The sequence below is a fragment of the Brienomyrus brachyistius genome, chromosome 11, assembly GCF_023856365.1.
Source record: "Brienomyrus brachyistius isolate T26 chromosome 11, BBRACH_0.4, whole genome shotgun sequence".
Taxonomy (NCBI): Eukaryota; Metazoa; Chordata; class Actinopteri; order Osteoglossiformes; family Mormyridae; genus Brienomyrus; species Brienomyrus brachyistius.
This window is the reverse complement of record NC_064543.1, coordinates 13,214,946-13,235,608: the sequence shown is the minus strand read 5'-3', so window position 1 is coordinate 13,235,608 and position 20,663 is coordinate 13,214,946. Positions and strand designations below refer to the sequence as shown.

The 20,663-nt window shown below is 49.2% G+C and overlaps 1 protein-coding gene across 3 annotated transcripts; it reads left to right on the top strand.

The window, feature by feature from the left end:
- The first annotated feature begins 865 nt into the window (after positions 1-865).
- On the top strand, positions 866-19,365 carry LOC125704040 (tyrosine-protein kinase CSK-like). Of its 3 annotated transcripts, none has more exons than XM_048969331.1 (14): positions 866-1,449; positions 3,528-3,685; positions 10,586-10,661; positions 10,785-10,898; positions 11,335-11,447; positions 13,061-13,280; positions 14,419-14,512; positions 14,933-14,998; positions 15,193-15,292; positions 15,377-15,467; positions 15,988-16,061; positions 16,553-16,748; positions 17,588-17,674; positions 18,478-19,365. In XM_048969331.1, the coding sequence occupies exons 3-14, from the start codon at positions 10,647-10,649 to the stop codon at positions 18,658-18,660; spliced, it is 1,353 nt and encodes a 450-aa protein (XP_048825288.1). In that variant the 5' UTR covers positions 866-1,449; positions 3,528-3,685; positions 10,586-10,646; the 3' UTR covers positions 18,661-19,365. The 3 variants fall into 3 exon arrangements, with proteins under 3 accessions (XP_048825288.1, XP_048825287.1, XP_048825286.1); XM_048969330.1 differs by lacking the exon at positions 3,528-3,685 and adding an exon at positions 1,936-2,120; XM_048969329.1 differs by lacking the exon at positions 3,528-3,685.
- The last annotated feature ends 1,298 nt before the right edge of the window (positions 19,366-20,663 follow it).

Genomic DNA, 20,663 nt, shown 5'->3' with positions numbered 1-20,663 from the left:
CGAGTCCTGCTTGTGTATGTATGTGTGTTTGCGTCCTCCCCTTGTCATGCGTGCTTCCACCCACAGCCCAGACTCGTACACCTAAGTTAGTTATCTGTTTAGTCCATAGTGAATGATTGTGTGTGGGCTAGTGATGGACTAGCATCCTGTCCAGGGTGTGCCTCTGCTTCTTGGGGTCAGCTTCAGGCTTTCCTCCAGTGACCCCCGACCATGAAGATTGATGGTGGGATGGGCTGATATTCAGTATGTACCTTCCCACTACGCACACTCTTTCCGGTTTGTCAGCATTATGTTCATACCACAGCTGTGTTCCCCATCTCGTAGATTAAGTATGTTTTGGTTTCCCTTTTAACTGGTCTCCCTGATAGATGCACTGAGTACTAGCATGTTCTCAAGAATAACATAGCCTGTAAGCCCAGGTTTGTTATACTGTGTTCCAAGCTGCCACTGACCTCAACCCTGAGAGTAACAAACGGTGTTTTTCAAGTTTTTGCGGTTGACAAAATTAAAGCAATGAAGACAATGAAAATGGTTTTTAAAAGAAGCGCAAGGGCACAAACAGAATTAGCAATAAGACCATATATTAGTGTTACTCTGCTTTGTAGAAAGTGTCCAGTAGCAGTGAGGAAAGTGTCTGTCTATCCTTTAAACCCTGAGTCCTATCTTTGATCCGGATATTTAACCTGGATCAGGGCTGGCAGACTACTACTAATAATGATTCAACTATCCCTGTGCGATTGACAAGCATGTCATCGTAGTGTCAATTCGGGTGAGATTCTGATGCTCTGTTGTTTTCCAGAGGGGGGCGCACAGACGCCAGGTTTTTCCATAGGAGAGCAGAGCGCATGCGTGCGAACTGCAGCCAGGCGAAGGGGGGGTGGACGGAATTTCCTCTTGGAGGCCGCAAGCTAGTGTTCCTCGGCTGGAGTACTGTTAGTATCGTGGCTGCACTTATTTTCATACCTCTGTTAAAAATCTCTGGATACTAGATCGGGTAGTCGCTTGTGCTTGGACGCTGTGATTTATAGTTTAGCGGCAACTAAATCTATTGTCCTGTTTTTTTTATTTGTTTATTGTTCTTCCAGCAAATGATTTTAGCAAAAGCACCTAATACCGATTCGGAGCGTTGCGATACAAAGTCCGGCTGACAAAGGGGGACACTTCCCTCTGCACCCCCGGCACTGTGCAGCACATCTCTTCAAGTCGTATTAAGATGCAGCTGCGCCTTTAACCTGCTTATTTACATAGCTGTAGTGAGATTAGTAGTTACATACTTTGCTGCGATCTGAAAATCCATTTCGCTGCTGTTGCACGCCGTTGTGTTACTGCCCAAGATCGTCGTGCTGATGGAAACCCTGCGGACGGCGCACGAAAGCTGGACTCCCTGCAGCATTTAATTCCCTTCAGACCATTTTCAGCAGCGGAAAGGATTGTGCATAGTGGGACGAGGTATGATGACAGCTGAAATGCACACTCATTAATATCCCGTCTATATAAAATAATTATTTTTTACTGTGCACCACTGGTGGGTAAATGCACTGGGTTTGCATGCTGTGCAGCTGTTGTAAATGCACGGATGTTCATTAACTTCACTCTTGCGCATAATTTTGCGCAGACGTAATTCATTTGAACTTTTTTTGCCCGTTCGGCTAGACAGAGTGCCTTTCCTCGTTGCTGTCATGGTTTGTATAGGTGTGGTAAAAGTGAAATCTGAACATATGTTAAAGTCGATCCCAGCCATTAAAGCGCCCAGATGTGCAGACTTTAGGTCACTCCGATCTGGCTGCACTGGGAAAGGGGAGTTTCCCGATACAGTAGAACCTTTGAACTCGACCAACTCGGACATTGAACAGGTCTGTTGTTTTTTTTTTTTTTTACTTGTAACTCGATCTAAAACTCTACCGCTCCGTCCTGTTTGGGTCGGGACGCGATCAGCTCTAACAAGTCGGACGTACAACTGGTAGGTCGAGAAAATCTAGGCGCAGCTCGGCCGAAAACTCGGAACATGACAAAAACAAAGCAGACCTACTACAACTTGCACAGATCGAGACGGGTCTCACTTTCCAAATAATAACCCCCACCTGCCACTTCAAATATGTCATCAGCTCACCTCAGTACAGGTAAAGTGCTCATAAACTGTCGTTTATTTAATGTTTATCGCTTTTCTATGTGTGCTTTTTCATGTGTATATTAGTTTTATATTGATTGTTAACGCTTCTTATCATCATTAGTTAAGTAGATAAGTTTAAATAAGGAATCAGTTGAGGTTCTGGAAGGGATTACATTCATTTGCATTATTTTTTTACGGGGAAATTCGACTTGGACCTCGAATAAATCGCAAATTGACCAGCCTTATGGAACGAATTAAGTTCTTGTTGCAAGGTACCACTGTATTCTTAAGCCATGTTTGCAAGACTTACAAATATTATTTAAAATGTATGAGCTGCCTGTGGAAAAGGAGCAAACGTAGCTTGGCTGGTCTTCCAGCTGGGAAGTATGTACACAAAACGACAGCAAGGCAGTTCTTTATATATAAATACTCTTTATGGAGTAATATATTGGCTTGGTTTGAGTTCACCAAATGCTGAAATATGCAGCTTTCGTTTAGCAGGAACGGTTTATAAACTGCTGACAATACTTTCTTGCCAAGTGATGTACTGAAACACACTGTATTTAGAGAAAGCGATGGTTTATGAAGTATCAGTTCCTAGCAAATTTTGTGGTATTTGATATAAGGTGGGTATGACTGCCAGGGGCCTGTGCCGCCAGGAACAAGTGGGACCACTCGCATAGTGAACGGTGTGAAGGAACTCGGTGCTTGAGATGGTGAGTTCATGACCTCCCTCATCAGGAACCTGTCCTGTGTTGGGTGTCAAGTTTTCCCACCCTGGACTTCAGTGAGGGTTCCCTCCTCCACACACTAAGCTCCATATCAAACACAGGGATCATCCGCCATTTTGGACTGAACTCTGTGACCGATGCAACTGAAAGTCATAAGCAAGGTAACAATGCGGTTTTCCAGCAGTGTAATTAGGGTAATCGTCCTGCAGACGGGATGATAACAACACCTGATTTGACCCAGAATGCTGAAATTAGGTTGCTGGGAGATGCAGAGAGGTGCTTCTGGCGGTCACTGTTGAAGTGGCACTGAACATCGCCAGACGGTCTCTCCTTGGCGGCTAACGTGGGGTGGGAGCAGCTTCGGGAGTGGTGGAGCGTTGCTTGCGTGCGGGACACCTCTGGGCCTGCAGCTTGGAAGATGCCTGAAAGTTTCCCTGCCCTTTTAAGGACAGTAACGAAAGACATTGGAGGGGGCATTGCAGGTAGTGGAGGCCGCAGATCGTCATCGCTGGGGAGTCCCGTCAGAGCTTTCAATGGGGAAAAACAGGAAATGGCAGTGCAGCTGTGGGGGTCGAGAAAGAGAGGAAGAATCTTAAAAAAAAAAAAAAAGAATGCAAAGGTGGGCGTGATCGCAGACGTTACTGTGCTCGTCGCCATCACAGATGACACTCTGCCGTCTCGCTCAGACACCTGTGCGGATGGGGGACCCAGATCCGGATGGCACTCTGAGTATGGTGAGAATCCCGCGGCTTGGGCAGTTTCGGGGCAGTGTCACCGTGGGGTCACTTCCTGCTGGGGACGGCAATCAAACGTCACAGAAGCGTTCTGCTCTTACGAAGGTTATGTAAGTTTGATTTTCAGTTCCTGACTCAGATTGTCAGCTAATGGTCAAAAGGTTTCTTTTTAACAGCTGTGTATATTAATACTTGTTCATTTATGCAAAACCACTACAGAGTTTTGAAATGGACATAAAGCAGACAAAAATGTTTAGTGAAAGGTGTTTATCTGCAGGAGAAGAATTAAAATAACATTCCTAGATTTAGGGCATTTTTTATGCAGGTAGTGTGCTGATCCTATTCAGGCTTAAATGTTGGTGGGATATTATAATACTGTACATTTTCAGGATGTGATTTTTGTCTGGATGCGTTCAGTGCCTTAATTTCTGTTTAGCTACTGTCTCACTAATAGATGCTGGGGGAGGGAGGTAGGTGTGACTGGCCTTAAGTAGCTGCTGTCATGAAAACACTGGTGTTTCTGCTCTGCGGAGTTCTTCTGTGGTCAGAGTTCATTTTTTCCCCTTTTCTTTCCTGTTTCTCTGGAGCTTTGTGGCCAAATGATAAAATTGAGTCGCTTTTTTTTTTTTGAGGCTTTTAATTGGTTGACACTTTCAAACCAGGATGCATGTCATGTGTCTTGCCAGTAAGTACTTTTCCTATTGTTTTGTAAAAAATTCTTTTTTAAAAAAGCATACACAAAATGTCTATATCTAGCGCCCCTCCGCCTCGGTCTCCATCTGCTTTTATACCTCTGACTGGAGGAATTAGATGTACAGAGAGCAGCTCGTTGATCTCAGTCACAGGTGCACTCAGACGCGGCTTTTCGAGTGACCTGCCTGTACTCGGCTAATGGGACACAGTGTGGCAGCGTGACGCGTCACCAGCTTGGCTGTGACACTGCGAACAAAACAGATGGACTTTTGGTTATAACACAGATCTGGAACAATCTCTGCGTGGGCCCCCTGTTGTCAGATGACTTTGTTAACAAATGGCTGCGTGCAGCAATGTTAACAGATGCTGCCTCTCGTGTGATTTTTCTGCACTACGAAGATAAGCTCGCATTTTCCGTTTAGCCCATTGTACTAATTCAGGAAGTAAACAGCAGGCTGTCTTCTGGCACTGGGTCTAGGTCTTAGCCTATCGCGCTGCATCCCTCCGTGTGCTTGTCCGGACTGCCTGGACGCATCTCGTATGATAGGAAGTGAGCCTTGTCATTTCTGCGGGAACCAGAAACTCTGGTTGCCGTTCATATTGCACACAGTGAGTCATGAGGGAGCCCATCTGTCTGAATCAGCAACCCAGCTGCTCCTGGTCACATGCCCCCCCCCTCCACAAAAACAGAAAGGGCTGCAGTTTCCCCTCTCTGTTTTTAGCCTTCTGGTTATTGTAGGCTGACCTACAGAGCGTAATATCACCATTTGACTTCAATTACCAAGAAACAGTGTGGCTGTCAGCAGAGCCCAAGCGATGGGGAGGGAGACGCAGAGTACAGAGCCTCCAGTCCCAGAACCGCAGCCTTGGCCCAGTGGATGTGGCAGGATGCCACTGACCAGTCTGGGTTAGAATCCACCTCGTCAGATCTGTCCCAATCGGGCAAGATCGCTTTCTGTGGGATCTCAGGACCCATTGGATCGTAAGACTGAAGGGTCTGTACCAGCTGTTCTGGGAGGGGGAATCGGTTAGACCGAAAAAAGTGGTATTGGGTCCCCTGGGGACTGTTAGAGGGAGATCGGGTCCTAGGAATTGCACCATTTCAGATCTTCACTTGGGGACAAACTAGCTATTTGCTGCTAATCCCAGTATGCTGTGGGTTGGCATTTCGTTCTTGGTTCGGCTGAAGAACCTTGTAACACTATGTTTGGTGCCCCCCGCCACCCCCCCCCCCCCCCACCCCCCATCGCCTCTGAAGGCCAGCCCCACACATCACTGCCTCCGCTGCTTCCTGCAGAAGCCGCCGTCTTTCCTGCTGGTGGTGGAGACCATATCACCCAGGCTTTGACAGGCTATTTGCTCGGGAACCATGGAAGCCCCCCTGGTCTTCTGCATCCCCACCCCCCATTTCGCTGAATATACCTAAATATAACTCCCTTGTTCAGCCACTTCACCTAATGACTGGAGGAAGGAGGAATCCCTGCATTCCTGCCTGAAACATTACTTATACATATAGTGTTAGGCCTTGCAGTGACTGCAATATAATCCTGCCTTTCCCATCTTCTGAGAGAATCCAGACAGATTTGGAATTTACGAATGCAATTTCATAATTTATGGAAACTTCCATTGATTTTGTTTAAAATTCTGCAGTTCTGGCTGCGTAATGAGATTGTTGGAATCACTGCTGTGGCTTAAGCACATTATTGATGACCTTTGCGGCGTTTTGCTCGGTTCTCCCCTCCGGTGACAATCGAAAGAAAAATGTCCTCTGTTTTCAGGCAGCTGCCAAGTTGCAAGCTTATCAGCCCGAGCAACCAGCAGCTAACGAGTTTGAGGAGAGGCTCCACTCTGCACCGAGTGCTAATTTTAGGGAGGAGAGGTTTTCATATGTTTTTTTTGTGGGTCAGGCCGCCTGTATCTATGGCAGCAGAGAGACGTTGTTGGTGATGAAGGGATTTAGAAAATGTAAGCCGGATAGGTGAGGAACGGAGCTGTTGTAGCTTTTGCACGTAGGCATCTTTGCCTGGAATATGTCTTCTGTGAAACGCTGGATTCAAGAGTAAATCCCTTTCCACCTTCTCCGGCAGATGACCCGCAAAACGGGGTCAGGTGGACGCCTGGGCCGCTGGCTCCGCCTCTGGGAAGCGGGGCTACTTTCTCAGATTCACAGCGTGAGGAGTAATTAGGTCTGGAGGAGGTGCGGACGTGCACACAGGGGTGTGCGTGCGTGTGATAAGCTAAGTAGGCTCAGCGATGCTAATGATCGCTTTGTGACCAGGTTCTGCAGCGACTGGTTAATTCGGGATCAGGCTGAGCCGGAATGAAGGCATGTGTGAGGATAAGGATGTGTCAGGGGAACAGACAGCCTGCCCCTCCCCTGGCCATGGCGCTGACCTCTCCCCCCTCCCGCTCTGCTCCTCCCTCCTGGAGTAATCTTGGAGAAGTGTCTCAGTCAGATGCTAAACAGGCAGCCCCTTCCTAGACCTTCCCGTTAATGACGGGGTACTATGGATGCCATTTTCATTTCCTGTCAGCCAATCCGGTCGTCCATCGGTCACCCGTTGGGTTAATCCTGGCAGAGATCTGCTGTCAGCTTTTAAAGCCTCATTTCTCCCAGCAGGGCGTCAAACGGTGCATTAAAGCGGGACAGCGTGGCTCTGGCTGTGAGCCCCGACCGCCCTGTGGAGTCCCGCCTCTGAGTCGTGCGTGTGAAGCTGATAGGGCCATTTCAGTGACATTACATCCCATTGGCTAATGATGCCTGTTAGCGTGTGTCATCATCCAATCATTTCTGTTCCCACTCATAAATAGCATTATTATGATAGTTGTTGTAATGGTTCTCTGGGTCATGTTATGTTTCGATATCTTGTTCATATAATTCATTCCCTTCCCGCCCCCTGGTACTTATACCTGTGTTTACCTGTTAGCAGGTGAAGCCCAGCTGTGCTTATCTGCCTTGATTTAATCTAGCGGAGTCTGACATTCCCAGAAGCATGAGATCAAAGGGCACTCGGGTCATTAGCGCCGGCCTCCTCTCTTATCTCGCTGCACAAATGCGTTACGCCATTTGGGCTCTAACGGAAACCAGTTTCCTGCTTCCTTCTGATCCTGGGCATGCAGCCCTCGGCAGCTGCAGACTCCTGGAACTTGCTCTTGCAAGCACTTATTTATGTGAGATTTGTGGGTGGGGCTTTGGACGGCACATGCGAGGCTGTCTTGCGCTTAGTGGCCTATGCAGGTCGCCGGCGTGTGGCCCTCTACTGGAAGACAGCAGCAGTGCAGTGTGCTGGCGCAATACACTGCATGTAGCTGTGTTCACTTTTGTTCCCTTTACAATCGGCGTGTTTACTTCCTGCGGCTTTTTAATTATCCGGCCGGGCGCAGAGATTCCAGGAACAGTGACACACAAAATAACTGCCATTCCTGCGTGCCTGAATACACACACGAATATAGACAGATGCCGTGAGACATAGGCGAGTGCGGTATGTTATTACATGCCGAGATTCTTTGCAGCCACGTGCCAGGTCCTGAATAGGGCATCGGTGTTACGTCTGGGATGTCCAGGACATCCTCTCTGAAGAAGCACATGCCTAAGGAAGTGACATCACATTCCAGATTTTCAGTGCCCCGGTTTCCTGTCTGAGGGGAAGTCGGGACAGGGGGCTGGCTGCCAGGAGAGGTGGGGAGGGGGTTGGGGGTTTTTTGAGATTGATCTCATCTCCGTTCAGTGTCTGCCCCCCCAACTCCACTACCAGATTGGGCTGTGGCCCCTTCCGAGTTTTGCCCATTTGTCATAGCAGAAGAAGTCTGTTCTGTCTGGACCATGATGTAGTTCCAAAACTGGTTCCACCTACTTGTTTTGTTCTGCCCTTTTTAAAGACCTGAATCATTTTCATTGGTCTGGCCAGTATGTTAAGCAGCCTGCCTTCCTTCATTACTTTGTGGTGCTATCTTATCATTTATATCCTTGTTATGCGAGACTCTAGTCTATTTGTGTTCTTTTTTAGTGATACCTTTTAGTTACTCTGGAAAGATGGGTGACGATGGCAGTCATACATGCACACCAGAATTAGTCAGAAAAATGCTGACGTTAACATGACTGCAGTTCATGGGCAGTGGCAGGTAAACGCCAAGGCTGATCACAACGGCATTGGCCACAGTGATACCGGGCATTCTGGGAAAAAGAACGATTTACACCATGAGATGCTTTGCTTGAGCCATATGCTAGAAATTGCCATGGTTATAAAGGAAACTTTTCAATTCTGGACCTTTTATATCCAGAACTGGCGCATTTTAACAATTTGCCCACAGATACTTTCACTCTGTTGAGTTTGGCTGTGATATATCTGAATAAGCTATCTCTTTAAGGTTAGAAATTCTAATTATCTTAACAGTGAACTTCGGTCTAAGCCAGACTTGCAAAATAGGCTTCTTGGTATCTGTAAAGCTGACTGTAAGCATTTTCCACTGGATAAAACGGGAGTTAAATTCAGAATCATCATTAAGCAGACCCAGGCTGGGGGCCTGTCGGCTCTGTCAGGGCACGTTCCGCTAGCATCCACGGCTCTCATGCTTTCCGGATCTCCCAGAACATACCCAGAAAGGTCCCTGGTACATTATGAGCACAGCTGTGACAGTCGTGCTTTGGTGATGCTTTCTCCTGATAGTTCCTATCTGGCGTCGTGTAGCTCTGCGAATCCCTGAATAATGAATGATTTGGTAGCCTGGGATTTGGGGTGGCTGCTCAGCGCCACACGACATCCACAGGAATCGGTAACTGCTGGCATGTCTTTTCTGCTGAGAGTCAGGCTGTGGTCTCCGGCTCTCGCACGAGAGTGGTGTCAGCGCTCTGCAGATGACTGCGGAACTCAGTCTTTCTCCTTTTTTTTTTGTCCTCCTACTCCAGCCTATTAACTGGTGATCATTTACGACAAACAGGTTTAGCCACTTTTGTGTCACCCGGTGCTATTTTGATGATGTCGTTTCCCCTGCACCTCTTTTACCAAGATCTGGACGCTATCTGAAAGCTGAAGACCAGTTTCAGCTCCACACGTATATGTGTGCTTTAAGTCATCATTATGTCAAACAAGGACTTGCTCCCGTAAAGGAAGATCCAATATTAGGATGGTCCAGGCAGAAACCAAACCTCGATCCTAAGTCCAGAACCTGTGGGTTGACCTGAAGAGGGCTGAGAACTACAGATTCCCTTATAATTTTGAAGGAGCTTGAAATAGAATTTTGATCTAATATAAAGACTTGTATTACAATACAGTGATACTTCATTAATCTCCCCAGGGAAATTCTCTCTTCACCTACTCCATCTTCCTCTCCATTAATTAAGCTTGGGGGGGGGGGGGGATCTCACAGCACAGGGTCAGCCAGTGTGCAATGGGGATTAAGAGCCTTGCACACACGACTATCCTGCAGCAGCCGGGGCTTGAACCAGCGACCTTCTGATCACAGGCACAGAGGCTTAGCCCAGTGATCTACATACCACCCCTGAATTAGTTTTTTGGGGGTAAATAACTTATGCAACCTGGATGTTGTAGGGTTTTTTTTTTAAATATCAGTTGTTTGTTGCACTGGTTACTTCCTGCGACGTTTAATTATCTGGCGGGATGTGGGGATTTCAGGAACACGGTTACATGGTCACATCCAAAAAATGTATTCCATGATTTATCTTAATTTCTGTTGTAAGATTACAAAAATCTGCAGTTACATAGTGGAATGTCGACTGTCCGTATGAGTTGGGCTGTCATGAGTGGTGGCTTGTCACAGGTTTTGGGGAGTTTCATTCCCTGCAGCCGGGTCTAAATGTGGCCCCGATGCTGTCTCACGATATCCGTCGCAGAAACCAACAGTCGCTGTACCATCGCTCTCCTTCCGTGCCATTTTTAACCCTCTGTCACCGCGATGAGGTAACACTGCGCCGTTCTGGTTTAAACCGCCGAAGATGATTCCGACTCGCTGGTTCCAGACCAGTGGACCGTGCTCCCCACCCACACGTCCGCATCTCGGGCCCCGGGGCCGGTCCCTGAGTTGGTAAGGAGGAAACGGGAAAAGTGGGACAAGCAGCAGCAAGAGAAAATGAGGATGAGGGGGTGAGCAGGCAGCTCAGGCACCGAGGCAGGTGGGCTATGAAGGAAGCTGTGCTCGGCCCAATCAGAAAGCCACGCTGTGGGAGTCTAACCTCAGCATTATAACAGCAGAAGCACAGATGAGCGAGTTGGTGTGGGGGCATGTTAGATGAGTGACCCTGATGGGTGTGACAGTGGCTCAACTGAACCCTTGTCTGTTCTTTGTCGTCCCCCCCCCAGCTCTGATGGTCTGGCCCTGTGAAGCCTGAGAGAGCTGATCTGCTGGACCACGCCATTCAGCATGTCTGGGGTCCAGGTGAGCACCGAGTCCCGGTCTGGCACTGGTGGAACCATGCCAACACACCATTTCACACACTGAGAGCACAGAATATGAGACCCCATATCACCCTCTGATGGCATTCTTACCCCCCCCATACAGGCAGCGTGGTCACCTGGCACCGAGTGCGTCGCCAAGTACAACTTCCAGGGCACCAGTGTGCAGGACCTGCCCTTCTGCAAGGGAGACATCCTCACCATCGTTAGCGTCACCAAGGTAACCGGCTCCCATAGTCGGACGGGAATAGAGACCCGTCCTCCTTAACAACACAGCTGAAGTAGTGATGCGGTGAAGCCTGAGCCTGTCCCAGGAAGCACAGGGCACAGGGCGGTGGGTGTCTACCATGCCGGGCATGCCAGCCCGTCGCAGGACAAACACACACACACACGCATATAAAGACACTAATTCACTTACACTGTGTAGGCAATTGTGACATCCAGTGGAACCTCGCATACACACAGAAAGGGGAGTATTATTAACTCAGCTGCCCACGCTACATAGCAGAGGGCAGAATTAATGGACCGAGTTACACACCAGCATGTCAGCATGTCAGGCAACGCCGTCGTCAGGCTGTATTTACACAGGACCCTGCTTTCTCACTTCCCGGCTAAGCGGGGGCTCACGTCTCTGTCTCCTCCTCATTACCCCCCAGGACCCGAACTGGTACATGGCCAGGAACGCAGTGGGGGGAGAGGGCAGTATCCCGGCCAACTATGTCCAGAAGCGAGAGGGCGTGAAGTCGGGGGACAAGCTCAGCCTCATGCCGTAAGTGTTTGTGGGTGGGTGGGTGGGTGGGTGGGGCGGAGGGGGGGGGGGTGGGTGGGTTATATTTCTGTCTGATTCTGTTTACGCATACCGATAGTCACATGGTACTGAAGCTCTTGGGATGCAGAGGCGCCGATAGCATCTCTGGGTAAATTTCCATAATTAAATCCCATCCTCAAAGAACCCGATATAAAAGTGGCCGCAGTTTGGAGAATAATGGACGTATGGGCTGAAGCCATGGGCAGCGGCCTGGAGAGGTGCTGCCCCCTGTAGGGCTGCTCGGGGCGTAGCGGGGAGCTGCCACATGCAGATGGGTAGAGCTGTCAGAAGCAGGTCCGCTGGAGAGCAGCACAGTGGTGTGACCGGGGGGGGGTACAGACGTGCCTGGCTATCAGTTTTGCCCATAATTCATCTGGGCAGCTCACATCCAAGAGCCTCACGGTTCAGACATTACACTTCAGCTGATGACATGAAATCAGCAGAATGGGGGAAAATGGAGGCACTGCCACACGGTCATTTCTTGAGGATAAAGTGCTTCCTTTGATTGGGGATGTATTAATAATGCTGATAGGCCAGACAGTGGAAATGACAGTGGAGTAGCAAGAGAGAAACTGGACGACAGGGACAGGAATGAAACGCCAAACCCTGGAGATGTGAGGCTTCTGTATGTGGTGGTGGTGATGATGATGATTGATTATTTACATTTTTACAGTGTATGAGCTGTTAATAACGACAGAATAACTTAACACTCTTTAGTATTTTGAGGGATACAAAATGGTAACTTGGTTTATCCTCTGCAAGTCCAGAAATAGACATTATTAAACAGAGAGCCCGCTTTCTAAGCCTGTGACGAGTGAAGGACCCTTTTCTGTCACTCACAGCCCCAGTGTGTGGTTGTTAAGTGCATGTGCCTTACTGCACATGATCAGTTGCCTGGCAACCGCACCATTACGTCCCTGTGGAAGCAGAGTGGCTCCCAGTCGACCAATCAGCTGCATGTCGCCTCTGACGTGTGAGGGCCTGAGCCCCGGTCAGCGATGGCTGTGTTTGGGGGGGGCTCCCATCCGCATCCTGTTTATGTGGTCACTTTGGAGATGACAGCAATTGAGCCTCTGCCGCCTGTTGCTGTCTTGCAGCTGTAAGACTCAAAAGGACATCTGACAGCTGGGGGGGGGGACTCACTTCGCTGGACGGGAAGGGGGGCTGCCGGGCTCTATAGAGGAACAGAGACCCCCACAAGCCAGACTCCTCATTTGTGGCTTCCTGTTTACTGCCCGTGGCCTGTTTCAGCTTCCTGCCGTTTCCGTGGTTACGCTTGGTTTACGCTGAGCTCCACCCTGTTGTTGAGCGTGTGGGGCTGGCTGGCTCTAGGTGGCCTCTGCGTCCCTCCATTACACCTTATTACTGCATCTCTGGGGTCTTGGAGGACTCGGGGTTTAAGGGGGGGGTCAGTGTTTAATGCAACCCCCTGGATTGTCCCCATATCTCTCTCCTTTTATGTTGCCAATCAGTCCTCCATCGGAATGGACCTTAAGCCCCTTCCAGGGTCAACTCACTTTGCGGTCCGTTTCTGTGCGTATCATCCTTGTGTGCCCCCCCCCCCCCCCCCACAGCTGGTTCCATGGGAAGATCACGCGTGACCAGGCAGAGCAGCTGCTCTCTCCACATGAGACGGGTCTCTTCCTGGTGCGCGAGAGCACCAACTTCCCGGGCGACTACACGCTGTGCGTCAGCTACGAGGGCAAGGTGGAGCACTACCACATCATCTACCACGACGGCAAGCTGTCCATCGACAAGGAGGAGTACTTCAGCAACCTCATGCAGCTCGTTCAGGTCAGCAGCGCCCCCCCCCCCCCCCCCCCCCCGCCCAAATTTGTCACAACATTTCAAAATTCAGTGATACACCGTATTGCTGTGATGCTGCCCAAGTCCAGTGCGGACTCACCTCTCTGAACGTTTATGCTGGCTTTGAATGTTAAACTGTGCAAACTTTAACAGTGTGGCTTTAGGCCCTGATTATCTCCCCCCCCCCCCCCCCCGCGGTACGGAGCAGTGACCAGTGAGGTTAGCCAATCGATGTGCTTCCTGATCCCAACACTCAGACACCCTCAGCAGAAGATTAATGCCATCGATCCGCAGAGTTAACTGACCACTAGTCACGGAGAGTGAGATGCCTGCTGGGCGAGTCTGTGTGCCAGTGCGTCACTCCCCTGGTTTGTGAATGACTTGCTGGCCCCATGCGATTTTCACACTGGAGCTGCTGGGACGGGATTGAGCAGGGAGTGTCTCTGGTGCAGGGGACTGCAGGTTCCTCTGTCACGTCCACTGCGTTTCCCCTGGTGTCACTGTAATTTGCCAGAGTGTTGAGCATTAAGGCTTTTTGTTCCCTGAAAGGAATGAGTGATGCATTCTGCTGACGATCAGTTTTTCAAAAAATTGTCACTTTTACTTTCATGGATGCCTTTCTCCAGAACAGAAATTACTGGAATATCGCACTACAGTAATTGCTCAGGGCTGCTCGTGCAAACTGTCACCTTATGTCTTTAAATTAAAACCACTGCGTGTTAATTTTCTGTAATTATTCTGCACATGACTGACTTAGGATTATTTCGACGCCATTTTTCCCTCTGATAATTTGTGCGTCGCTCAGAAATGTAGCCTGCAAATACTGCCTCTGCATTTATTTATAAATAAGATGGTCCACATACCAACCCAAACAAGAATGTTTAAGGGTAACTAGTCCTCTGGGGAATGGTCTGGGCTAACTTTGCAGCGGTTAAGGGTACTGTGGCTGAATTAAGGGGCCATGAGTTTGCAGACATAATAACAACTCGTGGGTCGGCCTGCGTTTGCACCTGCAGGATGGAGGGTGTCCTTAATCGCGTAGTCTGCCCTAAAAAGGGTTTGAGTGCCCGGCTTTAATTCCCCTCTGCAGAACGAGTTCAGGCTCTGACTGTGTTTGTTTTCACAGCATTACACCAAAGACGCAGACGGCCTCTGCACCCGACTTGTCATCCCCAAGGTCATGGAGGGAACGGTGGAAGCTATGGATGAGTTCTTCAGAAGTGAGTGGAGAGGGCGGGGCTTCAAGGGGTGGCTTTGAAGAGCTGGATCTTTTCCAGCGGCTGTGGTGCAGGCTCTGGTTCCCGAGGTCCATGAAATCGCCTTCGATACCACCAAGGAATTGTCTCAGCAGCAGATGTGCTCTACTTTGCCCGCTTGGCAGAAACATTGCAGGCCACGCCGTATTAGGTGTTGTAGCGCCTCACTCTGGCGCGTACATGATAGAACACCCCTTGCGCTGCCTTGGGAAGGCTCAGACTCACTGTTTCACTTCTTTTGGTTCACCACTGAGAGCACGTTGTGTTGTGCGGTGACCCCTGCTGGTGGTTTGAGTGTAATGCGGCTTTATGCACCTGGTCTGTGTTTTATCAAAATTTCTTATCTAGCCAAGCAAGTTGATTCCTTTGCCCTCTCCTCTTCAGGTGGGTGGGCCTTGAGCAGAAAGGACCTCAGGATACTGAGATGCATCGGAAAGGGGGAGTCTGCAGGTATGATTGTTGAAAACGGGATGAAACTGGGCTGAGCAGTTCAATAACGAACATTAACTCAGAGCCCAATTTGGGCGACGTTTGAATATTTGAATATTACCCATGATGCTGCTGGAGGCAGCAGTTTTAAGTTCAGTGGAAACGACAGTGTGAGCTCAGTTCTGTGTAATAGCGTGTGCGCGCACTCTCCACAGACGTGATGGTGGGTGACTACAGAGGGACCAAAGTGGCTGTGAAGTGCATCAAGAACGACGTCACCGCACAGGCCTTCATCGCTGAGGCGTCGGTCATGACGTCAGTGCCCCCGGCCCGTCTGTCTCCGTGTGAGTGACACTGACAACCCGCGTATGTGTCTGACTGTTATCCGTCACTCTGCAGGCAACTCCGACACAACAACCTCGTCCAGCTCCTCGGTGTCATCGTGGAGGGAACGGGAACTCTCTTTATCGTCACAGAGTACATGGCCAAGGTCGGTGACCAAGCCAGCCTCCCTCACCCTCCACCATTAGCACAAGAGGGCCGAAGAGAACACATTTACATCAGTAACAGCGTGATGAGTCCAGTACGGAAATGTGCTGTCAGAATGTTAGAAATGTTTAGAAGTACCCAAGGTGTGTGAGCGTGCACGTGCACGTGCGTATGAGCGTGCATATCAGCGTGCGCGTGCGTATGAGCGTGCACGTGCACCTTGTACGCCTTTTTGTAATTATTACTTCGTGTGGATTTGGTTTCCAACAATAAGGTAAAACCTGTTACTTTTTACCTTGTGGGACCATTTGTCTGGTTCCCACGATGATAACCTCAGTTATATAAAAAAAAATCTGTGAGTTAGAAACAAAAATGACCAAATGGCTTCTGTTTGTCTGGGTCCTCATGGTTAAGGATAGGGCTGGGTATGGATTATCTTTGTCAAAATTAGGATTGATTTTATGCTCATAGAAATGAATGATAGGAGTGTATGAACTGAGTGCGTCTGTCTTTACCCGCAGGGCAGTCTTGTCGATTACCTGCGATCTCGCGGTCGGACGGTACTGGGAAGGGACTGTCTGCTCAAGTTCTCTCTGTGAGCCTCCCACTAAACTCATGTCTTTTCTGCCCTCTTCTGGTTATTGCCAGTACTCCTTTCAAAAGTCAAAATTTATGCCCCTTTGTTCACAGTCCAAAGAGGGAAAGATTTAAAGGTTAGAGATTAAAATTTAACTTAAGTATTATCCAGAAGTGTTCAGCTTACCACAGTGTATACATTGTACCTAATAAGTCATAGCAATTATAAACTGATATTTAATGTGATCCATGTTTAAATTAAACGAATACTGCACAAAAGTATATTGTTTACTTGAGGTGAATTATATAGACTTAACTGAAAGATAATTGTTTGTAACCATCGCAGTCAGTTGAGAGCTCTGGTTGTGTTTGTGTTTATCTGACATGGAGCTTTTATCCAATGAGACTCCATGCTAGCTGTCATGTGACCCGAGCTCCTGCCAGCTCCTGATTCGGCGTTGAGTTTCGCTCCTTAGCTCTGCTTGCTCAGCTGGGCCGCTGTCCCCGCAGGGACGTGTGTGACGCCATGGAGTATCTGGAGGCCAACAACTTTGTCCACCGGGACCTGGCGGCGCGGAACGTGCTGGTGTCGGACGAGAACATGGCCAAGGTCAGCGACTTTGGCCTGACTAAGGAGGCGTCCTCCATGCAAGACACGGCCAAGCTGCCCGTCAAGTGGACCGCGCCGGAGGCCCTCAGGGAGAAGGTGGGAGGAGCAAATGCAAAGCGTGGCATTTGGGGTGGGGGGGTGGGGTCCTGCCCGAATGAAGAGTGGATGCAGTTCTGACCTATTTTCATATGGTCTGTCTGTCTGTCTGCCTGCCTGTCTATCTATCTATGTGTCTGTCTGTCTGTCTGTCTGTCTGTCTGTGTATCTATGTGTCTGTCTGTCTGTCTGTGTATCTGTGTCTGTCTGTCTGTCTGTCTGTCTGTCTGTGTATCTATGTGTCTGTCTGTCTGTCTGTGTATCTATGTGTCTGTCTGTCTGTCTGTCTGTCTGTGTATCTATGTGTCTGTCTGTCTGTCTGTCTGTCTGTCTGTCTGTGTATCTATGTGTCTGTCTGTCTGTCTGTCTGTCTGTCTGTCTGTGTATCTATGTGTCTGTCTGTCTGTCTGTCTGTGTATCTATGTGTCTGTCTGTCTGTCTGTCTGTCTGTCTGTCTGTCTGTCTGCCTGCCTGTCTATCTATCTATGTGTCTGTCTGTCTATCTGTCTGTGTATCTATGTGTCTGTCTGTCTGTCTGTCTGCCTGCCTGTCTATCTATCTATGTGTCTGTCTGTCTGTCTGCCTGCCTGCCTGTGTATCTATGTGTCTGTCTGCCTGCCTGCCTGCCTGTGTATCTATGTGTCTGTCTGTCTGTCTGTCTGTCTGTCTGTCTGCCTGCCTGTGTGTCTATGTGTCTGTCTGTCTGTCTGTATCAATAATATGCTTCTTCTCAGTGTATGTGTCGTTGTGTGTGTGTGTGTGTGTGTGTGTGTGTGTGTAAGAGAGAACTTACTCACCCTATAAGTTCTAATACAGATGACCTCTCTCTGCCTGGGCAGAAATTCTCCACCAAGTCTGACGTGTGGAGCTACGGCATCCTGCTCTGGGAGATCTACTCCTTTGGCCGCGTGCCCTACCCCCGAATCGTGAGTATCCGCCCGGCCGGGCCTGGGGTGTCGGTGCCGCTGGGCCGTCCGAGGGGACGCCTCTGCTAGGAAGCTCAGCCATAACACCAGCAAAATGCCATTTTCCCGAGAGGCTCCTCCCGTTTTCTGAACTCGTTTTGTAAGCGTTAAGCTGTGTCACACGGAGGCTGTCGCCTCCCTGGGAAATGCTCTGTATAAATGTTGGATTTAGGGGCATATGCATCACGATAATTAGTGCAAATAATTAACTAATAATCCTGAGTTAAGCCAGCAGATTGGATTGTAATTAAAGCCAGAACACCCCCCCCCCACCTGCCCATCCTAAGAGCCATCTGTAGCTCTCCTCTGTATTGGCACTTTTTAATTAATCATTGGAAGTCTCTCTTCAGCAGAAGACTGCTTACAGGTTCGCTTTCCCCGGAGTGCCTGCGGTGGTGGGACCTCCTGTTTATGACATGCCTGCTCGATGCGCCTGTCACTCACGGCCTTGCACCCAAATTATGCACAATTCCCCAGTCTGATCTGCCCTTTCTGGAATATTCTGCCCTGGTTCTGGATTCCATGTGTAATTTTTTTCGACAATTATTAGTTTGTTGGCGGATCACGTTGAGTCCCATAGCTCATCTTAGAGCGGAGCTTATCCAGGGAGTTGACCCAACAACCTTTAGGCAACTTTACTTATTATATTTTACCTGAAATTTTTAGGTAGAAGTGGATTTTCTGAACTGTTTCTCTTGAGTGAAACGATGCTTCTATCTTTTCCCTCATCCATTTATTTATTTTTTTAATTTTTTGCCCTCCAGCCCCTGAAGGACGTGGTCCCCCGTGTAGATAAAGGATATAAGATGGACGCCCCGGACGACTGTCCGCCCGTGGTCTATGACATCATGAAGCAGTGTTGGAACCTGGACCCAGCAGGGAGGCCCAGCTTCTGCCGGCTGAGGGAGAGGCTGCTGCACATTAGGGCCAAGGAGCTCTGCCTTTGAGGGGGGGGCAGCCTGCTGAATACCTGGCAATGTGTATCTCCCCCCCCCCCCCCCCGAGACTGCAGCCTTCTCACTCTGCCCAGTGCGGCATGCCCCATGTGACCCCCCCCTTCCCCCACCATTAGTCTTGTTTGATGCTTCGTTGCTCCTCCCACCCCCCGCCCCCCCCAGGCCCGTGTTTCCACACCGACTATGTGGCATATGAGGATGGACCGTCTTTGTCACTGTGCCGAAGTGCCTGCAGACCACAGAGCACTTTTCTCCTCATACCGCCCCCTACAGGCCTGACATTCCCCGACATCGTGCCTGTTTTATTTCCCATGAATCCTTTTTTTTTTTAATTGGTTTGCTTCCCACCTTGTGCCCTCGAGTACTGACACCACGACCAAACTGGAGAGCAGACGGACGGCGACCCCGGGGGGGGCAGAAAAACACTGTGGAGTGGCAGTGCTTGCGGGACACTCATTAGGCACGCAGAAAAAAACTTTTCAAAGGAAAAGTGGACTTTCTTTCTATTAATCTTATTTAAAGGACAAGGAACATGATTTCTGAGGCAGCCGGAAGTCGGCGCTGACCTTGGTCTGTGCATGATTGTCATGTGAGACGTTTCTTCGGTTTGCCGGCTCTGCTTTTAATGTTTGCCGTTTTCTCTCTGCTGTCATGACTACAAATAAATCATTCCACCTGACTGGACCCGGAACAGAACCGTGTACGCGTACACAGGTGTGACCCCCCCCCCCCCCCCCCCCGTGTGATGTCTCACTACAACCCCTGACCCCCCCGCTCGATCGTCAGCCCTGTGGTTTTACCTGTCTAGTGTGACCCCAATGTTCACGCATGTTCCATAAAACTTGCTTTGGAGTCGGACTTGGTCGGTCCTGGACGGAATTAACTTTTCTTGCTTGAGCGACATCATTCCTGGAGTTTGTTCAGTTCTCGCCTATCATGGGCACTCTGTGTATTAGATAGACATTCATCATTATTGTGATGCCGAGATGTCGCCAGGGACCGGAACATTAAAATCAAGCTGCACGGTTTCAGAAAACAAAGTCCCTCCCCCTTGTAACACCCCTGTCCAATAGGAAGCCTCCGCCGTTCACCATTCCGCTGAAACACTAAGTACAGCTCTTTCAGCTTTAACGAGGCATAAACCTCCCAGATGCTATATTTACATGTACTGTCTGTAGGTGCCATTAATATAGACCCGAGTTTCACACAGATCTGCAAGGAGTTTGGAAACTTCTCTGTTCGTCTGTATGGCGTCATGCAGCTTTGGAATGAAGTCCCTGAATGTGACTGGCTTTAACATTCAAATTCCTGATGCAAACAGCCAATCATTCTCCTGGCTGGGTTCCAGCGGGCGTATACAGTATACGTTGTATATGTATGAGTTTGCATGCCCTGTACACCGAAGAGGAAACGCCTTTTTCCGGTGATATCGATGCCTGTAGCAGCATTGATGCAGTTACAGGGAATTGCGTGCAAATAGGATTTGCTTCATGGGCTCCCATTTATTTCCTTTTATGCTATAAAAGGAAACGGGGGGGGCTGGCGAAATCTCCCACCAAATGGTAATGCTGATAACGGGAATATGTACCACAGGGAGCCAGAAGGTGGCAGCGCAAATCAAGCTCTCATGCTGAGTGCAACGATCTCGCCTGTTTGGATAGTTTTTGAGTAGGCTCTGGCCGCAGTGCTTGACACGCCCAAACTGGTTGCAAATGCTTATTTTTCTTTATTCCTCCTCTGTCAAATATGTCAAATTTGAGAGGCGGGATGCAGTGACTCTGCCTTAATCCAGACTATCACACAGAGATGCAGTTTCTCCAGTGAAAGCCTCCCCTCCAAAATAACTATTTTTATCCTGTCCTTGCTGTCACTGCTTATGTGGGGAGCGCATTTTCTCCCTCTGACGTGTTGACGTCCGTACTGGGGATCTTGCCGGGAAGCGAATCCGGACGCCGGGTAGGATTAGGGTAATTTTTGCCATGATTTTCCTTAAA